We start from the raw sequence: 19,550 nt of genomic DNA, 5'->3' as shown, positions 1-19,550 counted from the left end.
TAAGAATTTAAAATCATCACTCCTGCTCCCTGCCGACGCTACGAATTTCTTTAAAGTATCCATTTCTTTGGCAACTGCAGAAACTCTCTCATCAATTTGTTGTTCGATTTGGTGTTGGACGGCACAAACTCTTCCTTCAATTCGTTCCTCCACAACAGAAACTCTCCCTTCTATATGTTCTTTTACAGAAGAAACTCTTGCTTCTATTTCTTCTTTCACCGAAGAAACTCTTTCTTCAATTAGTCCAACTTTATTTTCAACTGTGTCAATTCTGCCTTCCATAGCTTCAAATTTATTTTCTATTATGCAGGTAATCTCTCTTTTCATTTCTTCTTGACCAGCTTGAACGGCTTTCATTTCGTCCTTAACAGATTCCTGGTCCAACTTCATTTCTTCTTTAACGGACCTAATTTCTTCTTTAACAGAGTCTTTCATTTCTTCTTTAAATGTAGCAAAGGCTACCATGAATTGTTTTAACTGTTCTTCCATCGCTCTTGTGATTGGCATTCAAACCCCACTCCTGACACCAAAAATTGTTGCGTGCGTACGGATTCGTTACTAAATGAATGCACAAGTCCGATCAAAAATGAACAAAAATTTATTATTATCACAACAAAAATGCTTAAATTTTCTCAAATTATCACGCAGTATTACAATATCTCACAGTAGTTTTCTTTTAACTACTCAAATGTCCAATAGAACGTAATTCAAGGCAGCTAAAGAACGCTAATCCGCGAATTCGCTACAATCAACAACAGTAGTTTTCTAAACAACAACAAATTAAGCAACTACTACAAACTGAGATGTTTTCCTCCTTTTATAAGATTTTAAAATCACGCGCTAGAATTTTTCAGCACTTTCTCGAAATCAAAAAGAGATATTTATTTATTTAACGCACGCGCTCTTGTATTTTTAATTTTTCCGGCTTAGCTTTCTTTTAATATTCGTCACGCGCTGCACTGCGCGAGAAATAAAACCATTTAATTTATAATTGAACTAACATTAGCTTTTTAAATACCAAATTCGTAACAATATGCTCATTTCAAAATTATTTTGCGATATTGCTGTTGAACTAAATTTATGGTTTAAGTGCGAAGAGTAAAAGCTGACACACAAAACGTTAAAAAAACGCCCTTTTGGTTTGCTGGTTGACGATTACTTCGAAAGTCAGGATGTTTGCCATATGGATTGGCCAACCAGATCTCTTGACCTTAACCCTACAGAGCATGTCTGGGATGCTCTTAGGAGAGCAATTTCATTACGACATCTACCTCCGAGAACCATCCTTAAGTTGAAAACCGTTTTGCTGCAGGAGGGGGTTCGAATGTCTCAGGGACTCCTCTACTATCCCCTATCGTCTACTGCCTGCCTGTCGCTGCGCGATTTGTCTAGTTATCAGAAAGGGGAGGCCATAATCCCATATTAGACGCATTTTCAGTTTGATATCACAACATGGATTTTGCACATTCCTGAGGTCTATTGATAATCATGCGTACACAAAACAGTTTTTGAATGCTACATCTCTTTCTCCATTATAAATGTATATTCATACCAAATTTCATTAAAATCTGTCCGTTAGTTTTTCAGAAATTCGACATAATATGTAAATTCTCTTAATTTTGCGCATCAGATAAAAGGAGATTAAAAGTTTTTTTTCCTTCCCCGTAGAGAGTTGCCATTGCTGGCTTTTAAATCGTTGAGTTTGTCACTGAAAAATTCGTTAAAGTTTTACAAAATATGAAGTCGATAATAAAAGAAATTTCAAATTTGGGATTTCAGATGCCCATATTCGCAGCAGGATTACGTCATTCAAAATTGGATGGCTCTAGTTACCGTTGTTTTATCACAATGCGAGAAATATACATATATTTATGCAGATTTTTCATTATTTAATTTCTTCAAATATAATGCAGGACTCTAACATTTTGTGGCAACTGTTTGAAAAGTGAACCGACATTTATAGGAGACCGACGCAAAATGCCAAAACGAAAGTAATAGTGAATAGTCCTTCGGGACTCAAATCCCTTTGGACTAAATAAATGTTTGCCTTTGTACTTGTAGATTTTATAGAATACGTGTACACTCTATCTGTATCTTATAATTTCCAACTTTTGCAATTCTATCTTTTTATGTCATCTGTTTACATACCTTCGTAATTTTTGCGGCCGAAATCTCTACTCTGAAAGCACTTAAACACGGTGGAAATTATCAGTTGGGTCAGCAGTAGTTGCTAGCGCCATCTATTATAGAAATCGACAACTTAAAATTGCTGAGCGAAAAAAGGTGATTGTGTTATTTTCTGAATTTAATTTCTTATTTTACTACCAATCTTCCTGTTCGTAAAGACGAGATCTTAAAAAATGATATCTTAAAACTTAAAATTAGGTATTGTTCATACTATAAAAGCGTTTATTATTTTTATTATTACTTTCCAGTTTTAAAATCATACTTTGCTTAAATTCGGGCGCAGCTGTTTTTATTATTTTTTCTAATTTTAAACTCTTACTGTGACTTAAATTCAAAATAATACCATAATTTACATATACTAATAATAAGTACAGTATAGTGCCAAAAAAGAGAAACAAACAACAGAAAAAAAAAAGAAAAAAAAAACTTTCTTTTAAATCAGAATTTAGTTTTGAAATGGTTCGTTTCCAGGACGATTTGTTTACTACATTATTGAATAAAATGAAGATAACAGTTTCATAAACTGTGGGCGAGTAACTGTTGCTTTGAAAGATTAAATTAAATAATGACTAATAATATGCTCTTAGTTACTCATCCACGGTTTATGTGGAATTATGAGAAATATACCAGCTTTCGCGGTTAGAAGTGCAACACGCTTTCTCTTTCATTAGGGTCTAAATTAAATGTAACGTTTTTAATTTCTCCTCTTTTTTTTTAAATGTAAAAAATGTCGATTTCTTGAGCTGGTGCATCGTGATACCAAAGAAAGTTAGCTTTGAAACCTTATTAAATCTCATTTCGAGTATCAAGTTCGAAACTAAATCTGACTTAGCTGTTCCTTACGGAGAAAATAAAACACCTGCAACTACTTCAGTAGTAGAAAGTTCGAGCTAAAAAACAAATCTATTACTGCCAGTTCCCCCTCCCCCTCTCCCGCTTCCGTATTAGACGCTAACAAAGCAATGATTTAATCATTTGCTACTCAGAAATAAATTGCTGAAGGTAAAAAATATATGCCAATTGAGAGTCCCGATCTCCATTCGTCTGCATGATCCCATATCCGAACTTGTATCACCTAATTTTGGACTCTGTTCAGAGAACATTTAGGGAAAATTCTAGAGCTGTAGGTCTGGTGAAAGAAGTTTTTCAAATTCACTAGACCAGCGGTCCTTCCGTTTCTTAGCGGTTTCTTTTCTCCATGGATGGTCAAATTCGGTTTCTGAAATCAGTCATTACATGTTACATGCAATTCAATTCAAATACAAATTCGATCTTACTTCTTATTTGAAAATTTTAGTACTCATTACAGAATACAACTGCAATTTAATTTTACTATTATGCAATTATAATGCGCTTCACATCTAAATTAAGACATAACATAAAAAATGTTAATGAGGTGCCTGTGGTCGTATTTTTGTGCCAGTTTCCTAATATTAGGTACAGTTGTTCATAATCGCAAGCGAGTGCCTTGTTTTGCATTGTCGAGAATTCTGTTTATTGTTTTGATACCTGTGTAAGTGGAGAATCTTGCTTTATAGGGATGTGCAGTTTGAGAAAGACAGCTGCATTAATTTTGTTTCTCAGACAGCATTTTATACTATTTCTTATGTATGAAGCCAAAATTCCAGTAGACTTTGGTTTTTGAACTCAATTTTTAGTTCTCTGTGAAATATCTAATCCATGAGGATCTCATATTCCATTGAATTTGAGTCGGATAATTTTTTTATTCGCGTTGAACAGATTCCGTACCCATTCAGTCATTCAAGCACCTACTTTTGAGCAGGCGGAAAATAAAATTCAGACGAGTCTTTTAGAGTTTCGACCTGTACATTTTTCTACATATTTTTTCTTGAATCTTTATGTTATTTTCTAGTGGTGAGTGATATCTCAACGTCACGTATATCGCAAAATCATGGAAATACAGCAAAAGCTCAGTGCTCTAGGACTAGACCAAGTGACATCTTAGGACCGTAAAGGAAAAAGCAGAAAGAGTATTGAATAGGCTACACCCAATAAATGAACGTCAGCAATTTCCATAAAGCCTCAAAACACCAGACGTACTGAGTTGAGCCCATGAACTTTGGAGTTTAGTCTAAAAGGTCTGAGCTCAGTACAGTCTTGCATGTAACAAATATCTTCACGTAACAAGAATCAGTCATTCCAATATATTAGCAAAATCAAATCCCATATGTTAATCTACTCACAATAAAAAGGCAGAAATTCCAATGCAGCGATCTCCAACATATTATTTGTATTTGTGTAATCCAATATTGTAATGAGTACAGAGGCGCTCTGCACACTTTTTAGACGATTTTGCTTAACTCGTTCTGTTTGGAAATTTGTTTTTAACTGCAGCTATATTTTTGGAAGTATTAATCATCATCTGCTACTTGACAGTTTTGTTTTCATGCAAAATGGCGCTTTTGGAAGGCTATGTCTATACTCTTTCCGAAGAAAATTATTCGTACCTAGTTATTACAAAACACCGTGAAAGCCATGGTTTTTTTCGATATCCAAAGTTACGATCGATAATATTGTCAACAAGAAAGGAAAACAATGTCAAAGTTTGGTTTCAAGTGGAAAAATTGTTCCAAATACATATTCAAGAGAAAAACGGAATGTTTCGAATTTTCCAAGTAAGATCTTTAATGTTAAAAGATACTCTGCCAAGTCAAAGCACAGTAGCAAAATCATTAAAAAGCTCAGTGTCAACTGTAAACAAACGATTAATGCTGGTTTGAATCTTAAAAACGCGAAAAACATGATGTGTCGTCTTTCTCTACGATTTACCACGGAACGCTGAACGAGCTACAGAATTCTTTGTGAGAAATATTTATCCGGACAAAATTGGAAAAAATGTGGTCCTAATAGAAGAATCTTGGGTGTATTTAAACGACTGCAATCAAAAGAGATCCATTATTATCATCAAAGAGGAGCAAAAAAATCTTAAAACATGGTTAAAAAACTCTAAAGGAAGTTTTTCAAAGGGATTTATAATTGTTTCTTTTTTATGTGATGACAAATTAAAAATAAAGAAAATCTTATGATCAATTCCACATATTATCGCGAACATAGTTTATAACCAGTTTTTCAAATATGAAATACCTTATCTTTAGCCACTGTGCCATCTATCAGTAGAACCTCATCAAGACAAAGCAAGCATCCGTTCGTCCAAATCCACTTTTAATTTCCTGGAAAAAAAATGGAACAAAAACAGGTATCAAGCCCCCACCCTTCGCTCATATCCCTACTAAATATTCTGATTTATCACCCAATGGAATTTTGCGCTTTTGGACTTTCTATAAAGCGAATTGTCCAAACGTCCACTTACAACCCTCCTTGGACTTCGGAAAGCTAGCTGTTCAAGAGGAATGCGATAAAATACCTCTTCCGACACTACGAAAGGCTTTATATTTATAGTTTTTGAAATTATGATATAGAAAGATAGTGAAAAGTAAGGGTTAGATCAAACAGAACATTTAAAACACACAAATTTTAGTTAAAATATTTCTGTAAATACAAGAAAAGTCGTCTAAAAATTGTGCGAACTCAATAGTTTGTGTTATGTTATGTAACTGCCTAATTTTATGTTAATATCTTCTTGTGTTAAAATGTCACAACTCCGATGTATAACTCCGATGTTCCTTGGGAGAAAAAGCATACCGTCCATTACAATTTTTCAAATTCTAACTGTTTAGTGTAATCGGGCAGTACCTCTTCGATTCTGTAGTGAAATCTCTGGTGCCTCATGCTATATTACATGTTTACCTGTTATTTTCTTTGAGGAAGTTTTTGTAGGAGGAGTGGAACCATTGTCATCCTTTCCCATACAATACAATTAATACTACTATTAAAAGAAAAGAAGACACTGGGCGTTTGAATCAGAAACTGTAGCATTTTCCTACAATAATAGCAATAACAGATTCATTTCTTTCATTTTGCCACAAATTTCGACCAATAGTCCATTTTACACACTCAATCTTCATTATTTTTAATCGTAGCCAGTAAATTGTTATGGTCCATTAAAAATGCTACCCGTGCCTGTAGTTTCATCTAGAGATGCCCTTGCATTTCCTCGAGACAACCATCTTATGCAATAGGAGAGACTCGGAGTGGTTCTCTGAATCTGTTTTTAAATTTATTAAATAGGCTAAATCTGATTTTAAAAGTTCACGGTTTTGTACTGCTTATTATTTTTATTATTATCTTTATTATTTAACACTTATCAGCCACACAACTAAACCTCTAGAAGAAATCCAACGTGTGGAAGAATCTTTTAAGAAATCACAATATTATCGCTATGAACATTCACACTGAAGTTACTCCAAATCACCTTGCCATCTGCATTTCTATAAAGCTTCGAGCGATTTCTAGGCATTCTCAAAGGATCGATCTAAAATGTGCATTTCTAGGAATGACTACGCATCATCTGCTAGAGGAGACACAAAAATTAACTTCATAGATTGTGTAGTTCAGAATTTAATCTGTAATTTCTTAAATTATGGGGCCCACCAGCGGCCGAGCGGTAAAGTCGCTGAACACTAGTAGTTCGGTCCGAGGTTCGAATTCGGTCCGAGGTTCGGGCTGGCTGCATGGGTGTTTTCTTGGTTTTCCCCATGTGTAACGTGTATACGAGCCAGTTTCCCTTAGAAAGTCCTCCACGAAGGCATACCTCCTCTTAGGCAGATAGCCCTCGTGTGCTTTGCCATAATTAAATACACCACATCTTAAATTATGATTCTACTTTTCGCTTCTTATTCTTTCGTTTCACTCAGTTTGTTTATTTTATCTTCCTGAAGTAGTTGAAAGCCCCTGAAAATTGCACGCGGAGAGTTTTGGGAATCGCTGCCTTAACTAGTCTGAAAATATTGAATGACAGTACTTATCTTGATAACAGAAAGCAGTAGGGACCAGATGGTGAATAATCTGACAAGTAAGGCGGTTGTAGCATGTCAGGGATCTGTTTCTCATCAAAGAAAGGCAACTTCCCCCCCCCCTTTATGTTATATTGCACCGAATAGTCTGAAAAAATGCATAAATTTCTTTCGCATTATGAATGAATTAACGTTGTCCCGAATAATGTCACCTCAATTTCTTATACATAGAATACGCCCTGTAACAGCGAAATTCAGTTACTGGAAATATCGCGGTAGTAACCTGACTTTACTTTGAACTTTTAGAACATATAATCTCAAGGCAAATTTCTTGATACTAATTTTGACCACTTTTTTTTCGATAGTATAGTAGTTTTTCCTGAAACTTGATAACAATTTACCGTATCTGTTTTAAGTTTTAAAAAACAATGGTGATTAGATTTTATTTGCTTATGTATATTTAGAAGCGCCTGACTAAGTAAATCGTATTTACATCTATTTTTGTATACTGCGGCGGGGTAGGGGAGATAGACAGTTATATATCTCCTGTTTTACTAGGCCGACTGGCGAAATTCAACGTGCGTTTTTCATGTCTCGATAGCGCGTATTAGATTTCTATATAGCCTTGTTCTAATATAGGTATTTTAACGCAAAATCGGACTTTTTATGAAGTGACTTAACAATGTTTTCTATATTTTCTATATATTATGCCTAAATATTAAAGTTTGTAAAAATCGCACGAGTAGTTTTTAAAAAATTTGCTCTCAAAATTTTGCCTCCTCCATGTTAATTGAATTTGGTATATAATTACTAATCTCTCTTTTTTTATTAAACTTATTTAATTCTTCCTTTCACATTTCAAAATTTAGGTTCATTCCAAATAAAATTCGCCCATTTTTTATAATTTATTTTTAAAATTTGTATTTTTAAATAATTTGTATACATTTTTCGATTTTTTTTAAATTTATTTATTATAACCAATAAAACTTTTTCCATCATCTTCAAGTAGATGTGTTTTTAAGCATACCTGCAAAAAATTAGTTTTTATTCAAAATTTCCTGAGACATACGTGAATTTACATATTGGCGCGTTTTTAAATTTGGCACATTTGATGTTAGCGATAATAACGTCAAATGTGGTTTACGCACTTTGTTAAAATTATTTGAAAGTAGGAATGATGACTTTTTTTCCCGCTCGTGTACAATTAAAAAAAGGAAAGGAAAATGGGTTACTGTGAATTAAGTTCTCTAAGTGAATTATTCTTGGCGCAAAATAAAATAAAATGCGCCAATATAAATTTTTAAATTTCTTCATAAATTTCTCACTAAAAATTACGAAATTCAATATCCAAGCATAATTTGAGTCGTAGAATCGAAATATGAAAAAACAAGAATTGGCATGCCATTTCAGAAAAAGTCCGATGTGTCAAAATATCTATATTAGAATAATGGTATATATAAGTCTAATATATATCCTAAGTCGCGCTTTCGAGACATGAAAAATGCAATTTGAATTTCGCCAATCGGCCCGTAGAGCGGGAGATATAGAACTGTCTCCTTTTTTCTTTTTTTCCCCAGTGTACATTGATAATCGGATATTTAGGCATTAAAGCACAATTATAGAATTGGTTTATTTTATATCTTTTGCTTTGTTTGTTTTTTCTAAATCAAACACAAAATTTTGGCACATAGAACTAACTGTACCTCCGTTTTGGGAATCATTGCATAATATTGCCGCGCAATTTTAGCGGAATCATTATCAGATGCATGCGGAATTTCAATGTAAAGTATTACACAAAATTAAAACTTCGTTCATAAACCGACTGTATAGAAATTAATGATAAAGTCGTTGAAAAACACGTGGTATGCACGTAATAACATGTTGTTAAACTTTTTTTTTTTTTTTTTTTTGAGAATTATGTGTTATATTCATGGCTGCCAATGTGTGCTACATAGAAGAAGACGAAGACTTAATTCTGACAAGAACTATACCTAATAGCATTTGGACTGCTATATGGAAAAGAGACGCCCCGTTGTGCAAACATATGCATAATTTGGTTCTTTCACACTTGCCTGTTTGCCAACCTTTCTCATTCCGCCCAAAGGAAGAAAAGGAAAAACTAATCAACTCAATGATAAAGTCTTCTGCATAATTAATGTGATGAAATCGATCGTGAGAGATAAACGAAATAGCGGCGTGCAACGTATTGAAGAGGGAATTTGCGTGCAATAATTAATTATCACAATTTGAGATTCGGCTCTTTTACATATATAACGGTAATTTTACCGTTTAAGTAACTATTCGCATTAGTTTCTGTTTCAGACTAGTTAAAAGAAAATGGTTTTATTCAAAACGAAATCTGTGTAAATTTCAAACTTTTTCAAATCCCGTGATAAAAGATTCGTGTTTACATTCCATATTTCTCTTTGCCAGGGTAGAAATAAAATTATTCTTACGAATTTTGTATGCATGGATGGATAATTTTAGTGCAATTATATGTGAAATTGTTGTATTTTTCTGTATAATGTAACATGAAAGTGTAGAGAAGCGAAGCTTGCCGAGAAAGTAAGAATACAAAGGCAAGTTTATTTAACATTTGTCCCCAAATTTGGCGAGGAATTGCCAAAAGTCGCCAAGCTTGGCGATCATTTGGTGACATTTTAGTCCAGTCCCTCTATAACTGTAATGAATATTGTAGCCGAATAACCGTAATTGATGCTCTATGTAGCTATAACCCTAATTCGGCCCTCATATGCCTTCCAGTAATTTCGAGATACAGAAAGTACCGCATTGCCGTTGGGTTTAACGTTATTAGTAGTTTGAAGTGTAACTACTGATTATATTCTGTGATACTGTGAAGAGTTGTATGACTATTATAGTGGAAATTTCCAGAATTCTGAAGTGTTTCTTTTGGTAAAATAAATTTTATCAATCTATCTATCATCGGGCCTGTGTGCATTCAATATATTACGAATCCATGCGCACGGAATATTATTATTGCTAAACATATGGAAAGAAATCTCTTCGAAGTGTTTATTGTTTTCGTTTCGCAGATTTTATGTCCTGAAGAAATAGAAGGTAGTATTTCTCTCTGAAGGAAGCGATTCGTGGAATAATGTATAACTGTATCTTGAATAATTAATTGTCTTTTCTTTATTAAATCATTGCCACAGTTTCCATGTGATATTAATTACGATGAAGTAATACCATATATTTTTTTTAATATTTAGCATTTGGCTTTTGCTTTTTTTAACAGCTCATTTTAGATACAAAATACGATGTTCTGTATTTTTAATTTCTGGGGACTCAAACAAATAGACCTATCGCAACTGCTCAGCTTAAAATTGATTCAGGTTAAAATGAAATTTGTATATTAAATTCAGACTTAAGTTTGTTTTGAACTCTGCAACTCTTAAAATTTTCTTAAATATATTTTTCTTAAATTTTCTTAATATTTTTCTTAAATATATTCGTTTTGGAACAACTTTATTGATAAACTCTTCGATGTGCAAGACAGTTTTCGGATTCTTTAAATGTCCGAATGTGAGGAGGAAGAAAATCATATCCGTAAATTCAGTTTATAAAGAAAGATCTCAAGTTCTATTCATTTTTGCTGAAAGAGCTGCTTGAATCGTCTTGCGTAATGGAAAATGCGTAACGGAAATTTTGAAAGCAGTTCGTGAATGCAACTCAGCTCTTTGGCAAATAGCCGTTAACGAAATTTGGTAAACAATATAGAAATGAGAGAAATCTTGTGCATAGTTTAATATTTTTCCGTCCTAGCAAAGCATAAAAACAATCACAATGTCGAAGCCAATGGTTATGATGAAAACTCATCCATCTCCAACCAGATATTAGCGCTTTTATCGAGATCATCAATCATATGTCTTTCTCTGGCGATGGCAACTGAGCTGCTTATGTATCTTAATGCATTCTTATTTTATCCATCATATTTTTAGCAATCTCACGAAGCATCCTGGATTGAATTATATTGATTAAAAGAACAGACGCAATGAAAAAAGATCAAGGTTTGTTTAGCGTTGGTGTATGCTTGGCTGAGACTAATTACTTAGAACTGATTGCAGCAAATTTAATGAGTTCACTGTAGAACATCAAAGCTGTCCTGCTGTCATTAGCTTTTAACAATGAGCTGTGCATGAGGCTATTTCCATTACAGTTCAAGAATATGTGAAATATTCAGAAATACCGTGCTTTGGTATCAGGTTCGTAAACTTTGTCACCCACCCGCCCTTGTCTTGTATGATGTTGTTTATTCAAATTTTGCCTTAGCTAGTTCCATTTATTCATATTTTTAATCTCTACCTCAGAAACTATGAAAACTGACTGAAATATTTATGTTTATCGTGTGATAAAAATAATTTGCTTTACATTCTATCTTCATTCTGCCTTTTATCATTTATTGCAAAAAAAACGTCTGATGAGGTGATGCGCTTATTATAAACTAGAGAAGTAAGTTTATAATATCTTTCTCGTAACAATATTAAAATAATGTAAACTTTAATCATATTAAGTCAGATATTTATTTATTTATTTATTTTCTTCAGATGAGAATGTGAGATAAAATCTTGTCAGTGCGGTTGGAAGTAAATCGTTTTATTAGTAATTGGAAAAATTATGCTCTTTTCAAAAAGTTAGCGGAGAATTATGTCACGGCCTGCACATGCAGTACTTCAATCTGATACTTAAAGAACATAACCACGCTCCCTAAAAAGAAATCTATGAAATCACATCGGATAGTGTAGTTCATGATGTAGTACAAACGGGATTAAATAATCTTTCGATCACTCGTCGCGATCTCGCACTTAAGGAGAGGATATTTCAGCAAAGGAAGTCGGAGTTCTTTGGTTAGAAGTATATATCTTGTTATACCGCCATCACCTTATTTTTTAGATTTCTCATTCAATGACACTGCTCTTCTCTGTTATCAATCTGGTTTTACTGATTTTACTGTCCGATGTGCTTTCAGATAATTTACGGTCTCTAGAACAGCGAGACGGTCAGTTTTCAACGAATACCAAAAGAAATTTTTTGCGGTACGTCCAGGAACGTTGAAGCAAGAATATGTGTTTCAATAGATGTTACTTAAAGCTTGCTAAATGACAAATTTTTGCATTTGGAAAACAAATGCCTACCAGCATTTTTCACGAACCAACATGAGAACATGAGAGCAGATTTTTGATTTTTGTGAAATGGAGAATAATAATAATAATATCGGTATAATCTTAGAACTGTATTTATAAACTTTATAATGGAGGTGGTAGTATTTGTGTCACATATATTGATACGTGCTAGTTAATGAACTTGTTAAAAAAACGTATACTATTAGTAAATATTTTTATGTTTACCCACCCCCTTTCGCATAAGTTTCAAATATTAAAAAATTAGTTGATTTTTTGTCATATAATGAATGCCTACTGCAGATGACCACTGCTTTTTTTTTTCTGCATAATAGGCAGCGTTCAAGTAAAAAATTTTATATCACGTGGTCCTACTTGCCATTGTGCATTCTTGTAACAAGACTTTGCAAGGACTTTCGTTCTAATTTAGCTAACTGATCGGTCACCCTTGATATTCGAATCATTTGAGGTCCGCGAGATACGATAACATTCTATGCAATGACTGTATTTTTTGTATTTTGTATGGGCGCAGCCCTGGCCCCCCCCCAGCCGATTTAAATCGGCCACATGGCCAAAATGGGACAGGCCCGTCCAACACAAAAACGAGAAGCCACCGAGCCGGCCGTGCTCAAAATTTACACAAGGAAAACCACAATTCAAAATTTACCTGAAAAGACTTAATATTTAAACAACCGAGAAACCAAAGCCCGAGACCCGAGTAACAAAAAAGGTTAAAAAAGGAAACATAACAAACACAAAATTACGAGAGCAAATGGTTGCAAGCCTAAGTTAAAACAAAAATCCATCATTCACACAAAAATGAAACTGAGGAAAATAATAAAATCCACAAAGTTAGTAATAACATGAAACCAAGACAAAACAACACAGAACCATTCATACAAAACATAAAAAATGACTGTATATTAATCGGGAGTCTGTTAGTACTTTGTCTTCCACCGATTTGAGCCTAAAATCTGACTTTTCTCTGTCGTTGAGCTGCTTCTGCGGAAGCGTACATTTAGTTTGGGTGGCTTCTATGTAGGTATGAAACTCTGAACTGTGACTGCTGACTTAAGCCCTTTCAATTTCATTATTTAACCGCACGCTGTATTCATAGCATGGAAGAATGAATAAAAGGAAAATAAATGCAGAAAAAAAAAATGCAAATAAAAAAATAAATGTCGAAATAAATGCAGTTAAATATTCATATATCTGTATTAAAGTTTTGTTTATTGTATTCTATTCATCAGTACAGTAAAGTCCTTCAAACTCGACATAATGTGAACTGCGGGACTGTCGAGTTTTTCAGAACTCTTAATATTTAACCCTTTGGCGTCCAACACCTAAATCCATGGTAATTTTGTTTACACTTTTCCCTTTGTCCAGTCTCTTTAAGTCATGTAGTTTCATTTCCATTGTCAAGTTAGATTTTTTTTCCCCCTCCGAACGACATTTTCACTTCACAGAATATCAAAAGTTCCCAAAAATATGTAATGCTTATACGCCTGGATGAAGAACGATAACCCCAATGAACTAGTGTGAGTTTAGTTTGCAATAAGATGCAGTCACAAAACTTCAAACAAGTCCCCTAATGTATCGCAACAATAGAAAGGAATGTGAGCCAGCGGCCAGCCGCTGCCTGACTTTCTTCGTATCCTCGAATAAAGCAAACAGCGTTGCCAAGTGTTACAATATATCTTGAAATTTCTTGTGCAGTTCAAGAATTAATGGTACAATGCGAAAACGGCAAAAATTACAGAAAAAGAACACTCAAATCTTTGAACAGAAAAGACATATACATAAATAATAATTATATGTACTGTTTGTAGTATTTGCTCTGTTTGGCGGAGAGATACCTAAAAGAAGTTCCTAAAACGGTGTCGAGTTATACGGAATGTCGAGATATCGGGAGTCGAGTTTGCGGGATTCTACTGTACAAGTATTTAGATTGAACCCATGATTATCTTTCTTTACTATCTGTAGTATTTATAAAACATTCTCTCTTTCTAGGTGAAACGCCAAGATGATTATGGCGCGGCCTTGCGAGCGCCGCTTGCGGACTGTCTTGGTATTCGTAGCTGCCACTTACGCTCTCTCGACCCTAGTGTACTTGTTCTTGGATCGAGAACCCGCACCATTACTGTTGAGGCCGAATGCCACCTGGTGGAGGACGGATGCACTTCCATATAACATGTCACTTCTCGAAGGTGAGTGTATTTAAGTAAAATTATGGCCTCTGGAAGACTGAAAAATGTGTTGTGCTTTTTGAAAGGAAAACATTTTGATTTCTGTATTAATACGCCATTTTCAAAGTGGGGTAACATTGAAAATGCAAGTCTATGTATTTGTATTTCCTTTAAATCCCCCCTTTTAGCGCTTATTTTTTAAGGTGCAGCTGTTATTAATGCGAAAGTTACAAATTTTAAATAAAAAATGGTTCTCTCATTTAATAAATGCAACAGCTTCTTGTATTTTAACTTAGCGTCTTCTTTTAGCGGAATCAGAAAAATTTCCGGCAAGCTGTATGGGTATGAATTATACGAAATTTCTTTTTAATGTTCAGTTAATATATAAAAATTAAAAAAAAAAAAAAAAATCCTTGCCTAATAGTTAAAATTAGTATAAGTAATACTTTTCAGTATCAGTATAAGTAAGATCAATTTTGAGCTTTGTTTATTAATTTCTTGCATTTTAATAAATAGTTTGCAATTACAAAACTGTTTTTTATTATTTATGTAAACTAGCTCCGAATGAGCTTAGAGACGTTTTCTCTGAGAAACACAGTTTAAATTTGCCAGAGAACTCCGGAACTTCTAGTATCTGCTAAAAGAACTTGCTCTATTTTGAAACAGTAAACCGTAAATGGAATTTCTATTCAAATTTCTTCATCGGACGGAAAAACGAAATTGATTATTTTTAAGTGGAGTTAATTCACACGAAAGATGTTTTCGAGAATGCCGCCTCCATTACTAAGTGGCCTAGTGTGCGTTTCGTATACTGTGATGTCTGAAGAAAATATCCTCGTTTTGTGCTTTATCCATGTTGAATTTTAATTTGGGTGATGATGAAAGTTTGACATAGTGTGGAACTTGGTTCCTTACCAACCAAGTTCCACACTATGTCAAACTTCGTTTGGTAAGGTTGTTTATGTAAGTTAAACATAAACATTAATTGGTCCTTTCCTTGAGGTTAAACCGATGGAAAGGATATGTTGACCTATGACATGTGAGGAAAAACATAACGTGAAGAAGATAGGAGTTGGATAACGGTGATTAACTTGACTGGTATGTTGACAGGTACTCGGCTGCAACAATTCCATACATCAGATCGTCGCATCACTGAAGAGGATCACTGCTACTGTCCACGTCAATAACCATGACGTCGGGAGGACATACAGTCTTCTCACACACACACATACTTTCTTGGCTTCTACCACAGGACTATATAATATTCAACTTTAGGCATGTTTAGCTCTGCGTAGCCGCAAGGCAGAATGCAAATTTCCCAACAATCCGCTAAAAGTTCTGGGTGTTTTGACGTTAAAAATGTCCGTATCATCGTCAAGACAGTACTTCTTTGTTATAGTATGCCCAGCCATATTTGACGATTTTAGATTTGCGCAGAGATCTCAGCTATAATTTCGCCATGCTCGTGAAGCGCGAATGTAAAAATAAACAACACAGTGTATAATAATAACAATAATATTCATGTCATTTCCTAAGAAGATTTTTAAGAATCCCTATCCTTATTATTATTATTATTATTATTTTATCGCATGTAATTTTTCCAGTCAACTTGCATATGTATTAAGCTGTTCTTTACACCATTTCATGGACGTCATCTCCTCTGCCCAAGAATACGTAAATCAAATAGCAATGACGAACGATATTATGAAATCGCTGAACCAATTTTCCAACATAGAGGCCCTTCTTTTTGCAGTTTTTAATACTGTTACCTCCAAATGGTTTCGTCGTTAACCAAACAGTTTTCGTGTATACTCGTTTCTCAGATAAAAGACCTGTTTCTTCAAAAAATGGTACGGCATGTACCTCATTACTTGTAAATTAATGATTGTTAACACCATATTCACCCCCCCCCAAAAAAAAGAATGAATATATTTTAAATAAACAATACGAATTCAAAAACCTTATCAAAAGTGAATAATATAAGAATTCACTTTTGATAAGGTTTTTTGAATACGGGGCGAGAGTAAAAATGCAACATGGTGCTAATATACAATTACGTGGCGAAGTATAAGAACACGCAGACAGATTTTGGCGAGATATCTCATTGGTTGGCAATTCAATTTCGAAGGCCGCTATAACAAACAAGTACCCTTATGACTTTATAAATATTGCCATTGCTCGAGATATATAATTTTTATCTCCTACATGACCTCGCAAATATTTTGCAGATGAGTGTTACCTTTCGAAAAGATCTTTAACTTATCTATCATATTTTAGTTGTATTGCTTTCGAAACTGGATGATTTAGAAGTGGCAAACGCATTTCTTAAGAATTTGAATATTTATTTTTTTATTTTAAAACACATTTAATTTATATGATATTCAACTGCTAATTTTGATGCATTAGAAGCGCCACTAACAAAATTGTTTAAGAAAATATATTTCTGTCACCATGTACTTCGTTTTTCTGTGTAGAAACATCTTACTCTCCCCCCCCCCCAATTCGACATTTCTAGGCTTCTGTTGCGATGATTTTAATCATTACGTCTTATAATCATTGTTTGCATTACAATGATTGCAATCATTAGGAATTTGTAGTTCGCCGCTTCTAAGCTTCTAATACAGTAGTTGTAATCTTGAAATTAAATGTACCTGTTATTTATTTAACGAAAATATTCTCCATATGTAGAAGTATGTAATATATTAGTATATTTAGCCCTTAGTGTCATTAATAATCTGTGCCGTGGCATAAAAATAATAATATTCAGGTATTTAGTAGTCTAGAATACATTGTTATTACGTAATAGTATTATTATGAAGTCTTTTTTTCGCTTGCTGAGAGAAGTATTTTCCGTCCGATTCTCTTGATAATATTACGAGTTATTGAAAACATACCTCTCAGTTATAAAGATTCAAGAATGTTGTAGGGTTTATATTTATTTTAACTAACATTTATTTTAAGCTATCTTTCCTGTCAAGCCTTTATTTCCCCTAGAATTGCCAATGCCAGAGTATGTAAATTTTAGTAGAACGCGCAGTATATTCAAATTTTAGCAGAAGTAAATTGAGTTTAAATAGAAGGGAAACGAGATTGTAAGTGTGCTTTCTTGAATCGCGAGCGTGAAAGGTTGCTAGGTAGAAATTTAAGAACCGCGCGTTTCGGCCTGTGTGCCTATTTCGGCAGTTAGTTGAATCTTTCAACTTCTTAATCAGTAAGTTTGCTGAATCTCAGCTGTATCTTAGAACGCGGTTAAGTTAGTTACGATTATAGAGCCTCGTAGGTAGTGACCTCGTTATTTATTCATCCTGTCATTTATTTTTAGTTGTATTTTTCTATTTTGTTACACCGCCGGGTCGGCGTAGTTTGTGAGCGTCAAGTGAACGCAACTGTGATTTCTAAAGTGAAATAAAAAGGGATTTAAACCCTTCTTACGAGTTTGTGTAATTTACAGTTCATAGCAATCACTACTACTGTTGCTGACAAGTTGGGGGCCACGCAACATTATAATGTAACTAAAAATGACTGCAACAAAGAAATGAGGCTTATCCCGGAAGAATATGCTGTGCATGCGTGTGCGTTTACTATACATATATGTGTTTTAGTTCTGTAATTGTGAATGCTTTATGTTATTTTCCATACAAAGGATTTTTATTCTAAATTGTCCAAGTGCTTTTAAAACAAAGAAGTGTGCAAAATTAGTATAATCATGTTGTAAGGATTATTTTAATTTTCTAATAGTTATTTTTAATTGTGAAAGCTTTTCATTTAAATTCTTGTTTTCCGCTTACAATCCCCTACCAGAATAAGTTGTTTTTAGTATCGCGTTACATATAAATGAGGTAGAAAGGGTATATATAAAGGAAATTTCGCTCACTTCTGGGGAATATTACTTCAATAGCTTAGAAGATCAAAAACAGCCAAGACTATCAGAAATAAGACGATACTAGCCTTCCAAGCAACTGAACAAGCTGAAATTTGCAGAAGATTAATTTCCAGATTTCTTACGATGCCACACAGTCGAGCGAATTTAGTCAAGACTTACGTCTAATTAACCTATCAGAAATAAATTCAGTTTCTTACCTGTTGATGTTAACGGTAATGCCTAGATAACTATGGATATTTAGACTGACCACGTAGGAGCACCCCCCCCCAAATAGTTCAACCCCTAAGTGTAAAGCCACTTATGGGAAAAACCGAGGTGAAATTTTCAGACTTTATCTAACATCTTTATGATGGTACTAAACTTGACTTCATAAGACATGTCAATGGTGCATTTCCATATCAAAATGATACCAAAAAACTAAGGTTCCTGCAAAATTATTTCCAGATATGTGGCTGAGAAGAATTTCGAGCACTATTTTAATATTTTCCCCAAATCTGACCATCTACCAAGTTGTGCTGTTCCCTGAAGAATGCTCGATTGAGGAAATTACTGACGAAAAACTGCTTTGAAAATCTTTCCTCCAGTCTTAATTTTCAAAATTTAGTCGAGAATACGTTATTATTTTTAAATTAGCCTATAACGATTATCTTTAAATATATAAAAACAAAACAAATAACTTCTATTTTATGGATCGCAGCAATTATTTCGTAGAAATGTACGTAAAAATGTTATGTAATTTTTTCCCACTTCATTCTTCTTTCTCAATTCCCAATTTTGGCGAATTTTCGCGACCTATTATTGTACTCGATAAGCTATAACGTATCATGTAAACAAATGCACTAGAGTGGATATTATTTTTCCCAATAACCTGCAAAAACATGTTTTTCTCTCTTATTCGATTGCAGTGCTTTTGTATTACACTTCAAAAAGAGAGATGAGTGATTGAAAGATTACGTTTTCGTAACGTTTAACAGTTCGTAATGGAACTAAACATCGGTTTTCTGCTTAACAAATCTTTCTTTTACTTCACATAATGCACTGAGTTATCATATATAGCGTGAAAAAGGGGCTGTCGAAAAACAGATAATACTTCGTTTTACAGATATCCATTAACTGACCAGCAAATTTTAGCTAAAATTAATAATTGATGGTTTAGTACTGCATATCAGTCAAAAATGTATTTCAGTTTCAAAATGTTAAAAACAGTTTGCTTTATGTATATCATTAAAAAAATGCATGAAAAAAACTGAAATGTGAAGATGTTTTTTTGAAACTCTCAGAG

General features: G+C 33.8%; 1 protein-coding gene across 2 annotated transcripts in view; it reads left to right on the top strand.

The window, feature by feature from the left end:
• Positions 1–19,550, top strand: part of LOC118195436 (beta-1,3-galactosyltransferase 5-like) — a 269,223-nt gene that overhangs the window by 228,092 nt on the left and 21,581 nt on the right. For both annotated transcript variants that reach the window (XM_085819487.1, XM_035366742.2), the window contains one exon: positions 14,210–14,406. In XM_085819487.1, the coding sequence (XP_085675613.1) occupies positions 14,223–14,406 (184 nt within the window). In that variant the 5' untranslated portion in view covers positions 14,210–14,222. The remainder of the gene's footprint in view (positions 1–14,209; positions 14,407–19,550) is intronic.

This window comes from Stegodyphus dumicola, chromosome 6 (assembly GCF_044657685.1).
Source record: "Stegodyphus dumicola isolate Sdum_Otavi_A_Nest chromosome 6, ASM4465768v1".
Taxonomy (NCBI): Eukaryota; Metazoa; Arthropoda; class Arachnida; order Araneae; family Eresidae; genus Stegodyphus; species Stegodyphus dumicola.
The sequence above is the reverse complement of the archived record's forward strand: the minus strand, read 5'-3'. Positions and strand labels throughout refer to the sequence as shown.